This window comes from Danio rerio, chromosome 8, assembly GCF_049306965.1.
Source record: "Danio rerio strain Tuebingen ecotype United States chromosome 8, GRCz12tu, whole genome shotgun sequence".
Lineage (NCBI taxonomy): Eukaryota > Metazoa > Chordata > Actinopteri > Cypriniformes > Danionidae > Danio > Danio rerio.
In genome coordinates, this window is record NC_133183.1 from 58,454,769 (window position 1) to 58,465,000 (window position 10,232).

General features: G+C 42.5%; 1 protein-coding gene across 1 annotated transcript in view; it reads right to left on the minus strand.

Annotated features, from left to right (window-relative positions):
• Positions 1 to 6,194: 6,194 nt before the first annotated feature.
• LOC108191006 (uncharacterized) overlaps positions 6,195 to 10,232 on the minus strand; it is a 16,905-nt gene continuing 12,867 nt past the window's right edge. Inside the window, exons 2-8 of the mRNA XM_068223227.2 lie at positions 10,075 to 10,232; positions 9,064 to 9,158; positions 8,912 to 8,962; positions 8,442 to 8,820; positions 8,151 to 8,324; positions 7,879 to 8,038; positions 6,195 to 7,664 (exon numbers count right to left, since the gene is read on the minus strand). The exon at positions 10,075 to 10,232 is cut by the window's right edge and continues 387 nt beyond it. Coding sequence (XP_068079328.1) covers positions 7,661 to 7,664; positions 7,879 to 8,038; positions 8,151 to 8,324; positions 8,442 to 8,820; positions 8,912 to 8,962; positions 9,064 to 9,158; positions 10,075 to 10,232 — 1,021 coding nt within the window. The 3' untranslated portion in view covers positions 6,195 to 7,660. The remainder of the gene's footprint in view (positions 7,665 to 7,878; positions 8,039 to 8,150; positions 8,325 to 8,441; positions 8,821 to 8,911; positions 8,963 to 9,063; positions 9,159 to 10,074) is intronic.

Genomic DNA, 10,232 nt, shown 5'->3' on the forward strand with positions numbered 1-10,232 from the left:
GAAAGGGGTGGATGGGGGGTTTCTTCGGAAAACGAAGATAAGGGAGTAATGTCTAGCTAGGCTACTTATAGTGGGTTAGGATAGATCTGATTGGCTAACTAATGAGTGTAGATAGGTGGCCAGCTGCTGTCAATTATATCACGTGCTCCTCTCGAAATTAGTTTAAAAACTTCACTTCAAGAGTTCACACTTAGATATTGCTTGACAGCTGTAAGCAGGTTTGGCATGCTGTCCCGGGAGAGAACCCTGAGCTCGGAGATAGTTGAGCCCAGGGCTCCCGCCAGGTCCATAGAGCATGTGAGGGGAGTACGAGATCAGGTGGTTCTCGAGAGCTCCCCAAATGCATGAAGCTCGGGACAGCAGCCGTGTATTCGAAGAAACTCCCCAAAAGGCTTGAAATGCTATATCCGGCTGCTGGATATAGTTATTTGAAAAGAAAAGGTAAAGAGGGCTCCTTTGGAGCAAAGGGTGAAACAGGTTCCTGCGGGAACCCGAGCAGAGTTGGCTTGGGCTGTGAATACTCCTGCTGGAGTAGAGACTCGGGGAGACCCCTGCGGGGGTCAGAGCCATGGGGTGGGCGGGAATCCTGCTGGAGTCATACAAGGGAAGGGGAGTGAAGGACTCCGGCTGGAGAGGGGGGTGAAGGGGGGCAGGGGGGGCGGGGACTCCAAAGGAGTAATTTGCTCGAGGAACACTCCTTGCGGAGATTGAGCTGGGAGGTGGCAGCACTATATATAATTATATATTTATATGAAATATATAGATATATAAATATATAATGGGGTAATCTAGGGCCTTGGGGGGGCGTTTTTACTGACTCTTGCGAGAGTCAAAGCTCTTGGCTCTCCTGCGGGAGAGAGAGCTGTATGTGCCATCTCCAGCTGGAGTCGGGAAAAGGAATGGTCGGTGAAGCCCCAGCTGAAGGGGGAAATGGCAGTTAGGCGATGACCCCTGCGGGGGTCCGGTGCTCGGGATTAACTCCGCGGGAGTTAGAGCTTGAGGGTGACAGCACTATATATAAATATATATTTATATGCGTGGGTGCATATATATATACATATATATAAATAAATTTAAAAAATAAAAGATAAGTGTGAGAAATAAACAAAAATAAACATAAATAAAAGCTAGGGCCGGGGAGGGTCGGTGACATGACTCGTGTCACAGCTCGGGGTTGGGTGAGCTATTTAGCTGTTCCAGTAGGAGTCGGGAAAGATGAGGGGGAGGTGAAGACTTCTTACTGGAGGGTGACGGGCGGTATAGGTGCTCTGGGGGTGTTCCTGCGGGAACAGAGCGTGAGGGTGACAGCACTATATATAAATTCATATTTATATGCGTGGGTGCATATAGATATAAATTTATATAAATAAAATCAAACAGAGAGAAAAATAAATAGTGCTATACTATATGTCATTATGGAATGACATAATATAAAAAGCTAAGGCCAGGGCAGTGAGATGATTCCTGCGAGAATCGAAGCTCGGGGTAACGCCCCTGCGGGGGCCAGAGCCATGGGGGGGGCGGGGTCCTACAGAAGTTAGAAAAGTTGGGGGGCAGTGAAAACTTCTGTGGCAGCGGCCGGGGGGGGCGGGGGTGACAAGGGGGCCTGGGCAGGGAGAGAACTCCTACTGGAGTTAGGTGAGTGAAAAGGGGGAGAAGGCTGAGTGCAAATCAGCTGGAAGGAAGAAAGGAAGCTAGATGGCTGGGTCATGCCCGCGCCCTTGGGAGACTGGGTAGTTCCTCTGCCCTCGGGAAGCTGGTATGGTTGGGTCGTATTCTCTCCCTGGACTAGGCCCATGCCCTTGGCCGCTGGGATTACTGCGTCTGCTGGTGAGGGTCCTCTGAGCTTCCCTGAGATGGCTGTGGCTGAGTCAGATATAAGATTTGAAGGCGTCGGGAGACTACTTTCCTAGTGTTTGTATGTGTTGTTACGATAGCCCTTGTGTGCTGCTGTGGTGGTGGCTCCAATTCTGAATGAGTGACTGGATTATGAATCTGGTGGGAAGCCTGAATGGTCCTATGACTTTAAGGTGTTATGAAACCAAAAATGTTATTGAACGGAATGTGTGGATGTGTTGAGCAGTGAGAAACTGATGAGGTGTTCTGGGGTAACTTAAAATGTATAAATGAATGCAGACGCAAATTGTGTATGCTGTGGTTATGGGATTATCATCTTAAAAGGAGAGATGGAGTCAGCTGCGGCTCTGCTTCTGATACCAGTTTCTGAAAATAAAGCAAAAGAGTCAGCGATTTCCTATGCAACTAGGAACATGTACAGCAGTATTTTTTTTTTTTTTTTTTTTTTTTTTTTTTTAGAATGTATTGACTATATTGCCCGTTAGAAGCGCATTGGCGGCCCCGATAATATACCCCACGAAGGGGGCAGCATCTGTGTAAAAAGCATATACTGAGGATGAAATTGGATAGCTAATAAATGAATGGCTTCTATTCCAGCGCTTAAGGAAGGAAGCATAAGCAGGTCGCATGCTTTAAGCGCTACCTGATGGTTACGAACCTTTATGAATTTCATTTCTGTTAAACCAGGAGTCACCAAATATGGTACCGATGGGCACCAGATAGCTCACGAGGCTCTCGTGTGTTGCTCACAGGCCTGTTCTAAAATAGCTCACCATAACACCACTTACAAGTAAGCTTTCTCTAATATAGAAGTAATCATTTAAAATGTAAATATTTGCAAAGATAAATAAAATAGTGTTGCACGTTGATATATTAATTACGGGGTATTTCCTACCCTGTTAAATCATTGTTGGTAACTTTGAGAGAATCATAACATGATCAGTGACTACACCTGGATGAATATTATTCATTATTAAAAAATACCAAAAACTTAAATTATAATTATAAGTAAATTGAGCAATTTGTTATTTGAGAAGTGTTTATCCAACTGGTAGCCCTCCACGTTAATCGGTGCCCGAAAGTAGCTCTTAGTTTCAGAGGTTAGTGACTCCCGTGTTAAACGCTAAAGACAACATTTTGAAGAAAGCTGAAAACCTGTAACCATTGACTTTCACAGGAAGGAAATAAATAATAAGGAAGTCAATGCGGCTGTCCGTAGTGCCCAGCCACAATTCATGACACTTCGTATTCTGCCGCGCCGCGGAGCGTTATTTGTATAATTGATTAGTTTATTTGATAAAGTATGAATGCTTGAGTCTGGTGTGCATTAATCTACTATTCTCTGTCGTAAGTGCGTCGCGTCACCGTGCCGTCGGCGCCTCTGGTGCGCGACGCCCTTCAGGCAGAGTTTGTTACGGCCAAGATCGGATTTAGATCATTTCTCTTCTATTCCGGAGATTGCTGCAAAGGCATCCCTGCGGGATAATGCGCATGTGTGTTTGATGTTCTAGATGGAGAGCAGTTTATGCTTAGCGTGATATTTTTCTTCCAGCATATAAAAGGGGACTGATTGTCGATTTATTCAAGTAGCTTATTAATGCTTGAAATTCTATCACTCCAAATTGATGCTTAAGAATTCTATGAAAGTGCTTAAGCCGGAGGTTCTTCCGCAATGAGAATGCAAATATTAGAAAACCGGTCTCTAGTTTAGCTGGGGGATATTAGGGAGAGAGAAACGGGAACTTGTAGGTGATTTACGTGCAAGCACCGTAGTTATTGGCGAAATCCAGCGGATCGTTTTTAAGCATAAATGTGTGGGCTACTTTTGCATCCGAATGTTAAACGGACTACGAAATGTAATTGTGACCTCCGATTGCCAGAAATCGGGTGGCGGGTGTAATGTTGATTGCAACCGAGCGCTGCAGCCGTCTAGATTAGAGAGATTGCTTGGTTTATAACGTGATAATTTAAGCATATTCATCAGGTAGAATCATGCTGTTAAAGCTGAAAAAGGCAGAATTATGAGGAGATGAAAGAGCCGTTATTAGACGTTTTTAGAAACGTTCTAATGTCCCTTTCAGTAGGGCTGGTATGGATGTGCTTAACAGGGAATTGCTCTGTGATTTCTGGTGTAGTGTTGGTGGACGGCTAGTGAGGTTGTGGGAAGGGAGCGCCGAGATCGGCTGTGCTTCAGTAGACGAAACCTGGAATGAGAAATTCAGAAAATTAGGTCAGTTACAAACGAAATTCAGTAGAAGCATAAACATATTGACAAAAGTCGACAAGTAATTTCTATTTTATAATAGAAAATAATCAGCAGTAGCTGCGAGCTTGTAAAAATGAGAGGGGGAAAAAGCAATGATACGCAAGGTAGAGGGGCGGGGTGCGTAGGTGGTAAGGATCGCTGAAAGAGGAGGACTGGAGTGTGCACTGGAATCGGGAGCTGCAGGATGGAAGAGGTGAGGTGGGATTCCCAAGAGTTGCTTTATTGTCCGGGAGATAGGTTTTATCCGTGTTTAGAATTATGATTGCTGCAATATGTCCAAATCCAATATTGCTTTTTAATCCTTTCCTTGATTCTCCGGGGAGGTGGAGAGATTGCGGGTTTAATGTCTGTTTAGGATAGGGGGTGTGGCAGGAGCGTGTTATGTCCTGGGGGTGGCGGTGAAGACGTGGATTCGCAAGTGTTTTGGGTTTAATGCAGCGGCTTTGAATTATGGTCCCGGCGTCTAGGAGTTTGGAGGAGTTCAGTGACAGTCGTTGTTGGATATGAGTGACACATGATGATGCTGGAGAAGGTACGTAGCGGAGCTGGGGATTGCATTGTGATCTGGCTGGAGTGGATAGGCCTACGGCCTCTCGTTGGAGCCTCGGTCTCGAGCTGACTTTCATGCTGGGCTGGTTGTTGTTAAGACGGGGCTGGTGTTTCAGGGAGCCCGGAGCTTTCTTTCTTGTATGTAGCTGCGCTGATGCTGTTGTGATCTCAGCCGCCGTCGCTGTTGTTGTTGTTGTTTTTGTCATTTTTTGTAGTTGCTGACGATGGTATTAAAGGTGGTGTGGTATTGTAGTTGAAGAATAGTAGGAGATGTGGAGGATCCGTTTTGTCCGTGAGTAACTTTTGGAGGAGCTAGAGCGGACCTGTCGTTTGTTTCTTCGGAAAACGAAGATAAGGGAGTAATGTCTAGCTAGGCTACTTATAGTGGGTTAGGATAGATCTGATTGGCTAACTAATGAGTGTAGATAGGTGGCCAGCTGCTGTCAATTATATCACGTGCTCCTCTCGAAATTAGTTTAAAAACTTCACATGTAGAACTTTTGAAATCCAAATTGTGTCTTTGCTGCTTATTTTTTTCTCTCTCGCATATTAAATTATAAATACTGCTGAGTATTTTCAGCAGACACTATGAAAATACAAAATAGAAAGCATATAACATTCAAAATATGCATTTCTCATAGTCATTTTCACAGTTTCTCATTTAAATGTCCTCTGGTATGCATATGAACATGTCTGAATCTAGTCTTTAGTTACTTTGACCCATAATGCAATGGTCCCCCACTCCACTCAACTTAAACATGTGATCCATTATTTTCTGGCAAATATTTTCAAGAATAGATGAACTCAAATTAATATGAGTTTATAACAGAAACACAAATATGTACAACTTTGTGAAAAACGTGTCTTTGACATTTACACAACTCCTTTAAAGGATTGTTTGGCTGCATTAATTAGAACAACAAGACCCGCCAATAATGCTTATATTAGTCTGTTTCTCTTTATCCAGAAGTCTGCATATTCTTAGATCCAACCAGTATCCTGAGCAGATGGCTGTCATGGTCATGGATGAGTTGAGAACCTGAGACTGATTCCTGCAATGAAACCAGTTACAGCTGAGTCTCCCCATTGATCCTTTGGACTAGTCTGAACTCCTGCCACTGACCTACTCAGACCTGCAGCTTCTCTCCATGATAGACCTTCATCATTCTCAAGTGTCCGGTGCCCAGACTGCAGCTCTGCACAACATGTTTGGCCAGAGGAGAACTGGTCATGCCCGGCTGAGCCTGGTTTCTTTTAAGGTATTTTTACTTCACTCACATCCATTGGTGAAGTTTGTTCCTCAACACTGACTTGCATGGTTTGGGACATTTACATTACACTGAACTTAACTGTGACAGCTCAACTGAAGCCGTTTTAATTTACTAGAACTACACTACCTGACAAAAGTCTTGTCGTCTATTCAAGTTTTAGGAACAACAAATAATAACTTGACTTCTAGTTGACCATTTGGTATCAGAAGGTGAAGGCCTCTAGATTACGCTTATATCACCAAAAAAAAAATATGATCATGCCTTGATTTTTAATGATTTAATTAGGACAGTAAAGTCTGACTTTGCTTAGACAAAAGTCTTGTCACTTAACAGAAATAATGTCCAGTATAGAATATAAAGTCATGGTGCAGTGGAAAAAGAATGAATATTGTGCGACTCCGATGAGCTTGAAGGACTGCATCCATACATCTCTGCAATGACCTTCTTTGCTTTCAGGAACTTTGATGTGGAGGCTGGCTGAAGTATGAGAAGGAGCACTATCCTCTGCTGTGGTTTGTAATGTAATGGGCAGCACAAATGTCTTGATACCTCAGGCTGTTGATGTTGATATCCACTCTGCAGATCTCTCACAAGGCCCCATACTGAATGTAACCCCAAACCATGATTTTTCCTTCACCAAACTTGACTGATTTCTTTGAGAATCTTGGGTCCACGTGGGGTCCAGTAGATCTTCTGCAGTATTTGTGATGATTGGGAAGCAACTCAACAGATGATTCATGGAAAAATCTACCCTCTGCCACTTTTCCAAATGACCAACTAGAAGTCAAGTTATTATTTGTTGCTCTTACAACTGGGATCCACGACAAGACTTTTGTCAGGTGGTTTATGTAAAGCTGCTTTGACACGATCTACATTGAAAGTGCTTTAGAAGTAAAGATGAATTGAATTGAATAAGTTGTAAAGTATACAGGCTTCACTAAACCGTTTCATAAAACCTGAAACAATGTCGCCGTATATTTATGGTAACTCAACTGCTAGCGGAGGACAGTTCAACACTTTAACTGTAGGAGTGCATGAAGTTCATATTGAGTGAAATGAAAAACACTTTATATTTCAAATGTGCTCATTTTTATTCATCAAACATCAAACATATATACACAATCCTATAGGACATGTCTTTGGACTGTGGGGGAAACCGGAGCACCCGGAGGAAACCCACGCGAACACGGGGAGAATAAGCAAACTCCACACAGAAAAGCCAACTGGCCCAGCCGGGACTGGATCCAGCGACCTTCTTGCTGTGAGGCAACAGTGCTAACCACTAAGCCACCGTGCCGCCCCTCCTTCTCTTCATCTAGACACGAACACCGGCTCCATTCAGCTCTTTTTCGTGCAACCATAAACACCAGCCTCAATTAGCTCCTCCTTGTCGTGCAACAACAAACACCAGCCCCAATTAGCTCCTCCTTTTCACGCAAGCACAAACACCAGCCCCATTCAGCTCTTTCTATTCGTCAAGCCACAAACTGCCCCATGTTTGTGGCTCGATGAATTTTTGTAGCTGAATAAAGAAGAGGAGCTTGGTGTTAATGCCTTGGTGAAGAGGAGGAGCTTGGTGTTAGGTTGCTCGATGAAGAGGAGGAGTTTGGTGTTAGGTTGCTCGATGAAGAGGAGGAGTTTGGTGTTAGTAGCTGGATGAAGAGAAGGAGCTTGGTGTAATCTTCTTCATGTCCCAGGATCTTCTTCAGCTGTGCTGTTATCTGGTTGGAAAGAGAAAATGTGCAATATTAGTTTCATGTAAGATCAACATTTCAACACAAAAACTGGAACAAGACTTGCGTGAGAAGACCAGTTTCAATTTGGCCACTTCTCAGATTAACAGTTCAACAAGTGACGATTTGTGACAAACATTTAAGTAGAATATTTTGTACATTTCAGGAGTCATGTCGGGGTTTTTGTTGTTATTAAACTGACCTGAATTTCAATATAGACTGTATTTTTTCTTTTAAGGTTTTCTTCTCTTTGCTTGGCTTCAGGATCAAGACCTGGAACCAGTTATGGTGGAGGATCTCTTCAAGAGGAATCCGCTGTCGCGGATTTCTTTGCAGACAGGAACAGATCATGTCGATGCATTCTGTGAAGTAAGAAGGAACACATGTCAGGTTATTAGATTGTCACAAACCTTTCGGTTGCTGTAAATGATCACATTGTTTTCAGTTGTTGTTTCATCATCCACATGCTCTCACCTTTGGATAGTCTGTCACGCTCCCAGGTTCTGGCGACAATCTCAATGAGCTCTCTGTGAGGGGATTTTCTGTGCAGCAGCCTGTACAACATTATACCTATAGAGTACACCGTTGCAGGCTTGGCGTGGAACTTTTTACAATCAGAAAACTCCGGAGGAGCATAAGCCTGTGTGCCTGGAAGAAAGATCAAGAACAGTTAGATATTTATCACATTAACAACAAAACTGATCTGCTGATGTCTTTGTGTTGCCTAGAAGGCTCAATATAAGTTGTCTTCATCATAATACACACCACCGAATGTTGAATAGCCTTCGCTGGTCATGATTCTACCAACACCAAAGTCTATTAGCTTGATCTGGAAGGTGTGGGGGTTGATGAGCACGTTTTGCGGCTTGATGTCGCTGTGGTAAACGTTCATTTCACAGCATGCAATTGCAGCAGTGACCACCTGGTGCATCACCAATCGTACTACCGATTCAGTCATTTTCTTGCGATGCTTCCATGCAAACTTTTGCAGGTCCATGCAGGAATTGGGACGCTCCAGCACCAGTGTGTACTGGCTCGGCGTCTCATACCAATCCAGCAGCTGTATTATTTGAGGAACGTAAGGACCTGTGCTCACCAAATACATCAATCCGACCTCTAGTGGAACAGTCTTCTCATATGGTAGCTGCAGGAGAAATAACAGACATATGATAGTGAGACGTGAATGGACTGAAGATGAGGTCAGTATTTTAACAACTTTAACACTGTGTACTTACAATCTTCAAGGTTCTTCTTGCTTCAGTCTTGCTCACATTTTTGATTGCCACCTGTTGACCAAGAGAAAGCGACAGTTAATTCACACGATCAGTCATGTAACATTCATCAAATTGAAATAGCAAGAAAGCACTTTTTAATGTTTGAAACAAACCTTTCGTGAATCCGACCGACGAACTCCAGCACAGACAGCTCCAAACCCTCCACGACCTATAATCCCTTTGACTCGATATTCGTCATTGATGTCACCTGTAAAAAAATCAGTGAAACAAATAATGAAGGACATTTATAAACCATCAAAAAGCCGATTGAAGATTGCTTTAGAATATTTATTATTAAGCTATTAGGCCTCACCAATATTTGATTACTCTCCTTCAATATTATTTTGGAGGATTTGTACTCAGTTACAGTTTAAACTGGCAACCCCTACTTTACCTTGAGTACATTCCCGAAGAAAGGATCAACAGTACTTTTACTCCAATATTTAGTGGTGTTTAAGTATTTATAACATTTGTCTCATCTTTATTTTTCTTACATCTTTAGCTAGGGCTGCACATTTCTGGTAAAATAGATGATGTTGTGATGTATTCATAACAATATTTCCCAGAGAAATGCCATTTTAACTGGCTATTTTTAATGTATTGATGTATCACTCATAGTCATTTTTCATAGTTTGTTTTTTGCTGTTTCACTTTCCTCTCTTGTCTACTTCTGCCATTAACTGTTCATTTTCACTCTCTTTTTGTTTTTGATGTATTGTGCAGCTCTAATCTTTTACAGTTGAACATTTTAGCTTGGCATGGATGAGCCAAGTTCAGTTTTCTAAATAAACTCAAATAAGCTACTTAACATATCAACACTTGCTGATATATAAATCAGGGCTCTGATTCACAAAATAAATCAGATAAAGATAAACACTAATAAGTGCAATTCTTAAAATGAAACCTAAAGATCTATTTTGCACTTCAGAACATGTCATGTATAGCTACAGCAAATTCGTTATAATATACATATTTGAACTTGGTAATATGTCCACCTGCATTTACTATCTGTACTTTAACTAATTACATTTATCAAATGCAGTGGAGTAAAAAGTACAAGATTTTGTTTTGGAATGTTGTATTAAAATACGACTTACAATTAAAAAAAACCTTAATAAACTGACCTGGATTCGCCTCCAAATTCACTGGGATTTTCTTTTCTGCCTTCCAAAAAACGTTGTCCGATGAGGAAGTGGTGCTTTCCTTGGACACACTGGGGTCAGGGGTCGGCGAAGACGCACAAGGGTGCGCACTATGCACTGAAGCGCGGTCAGATTCGCCG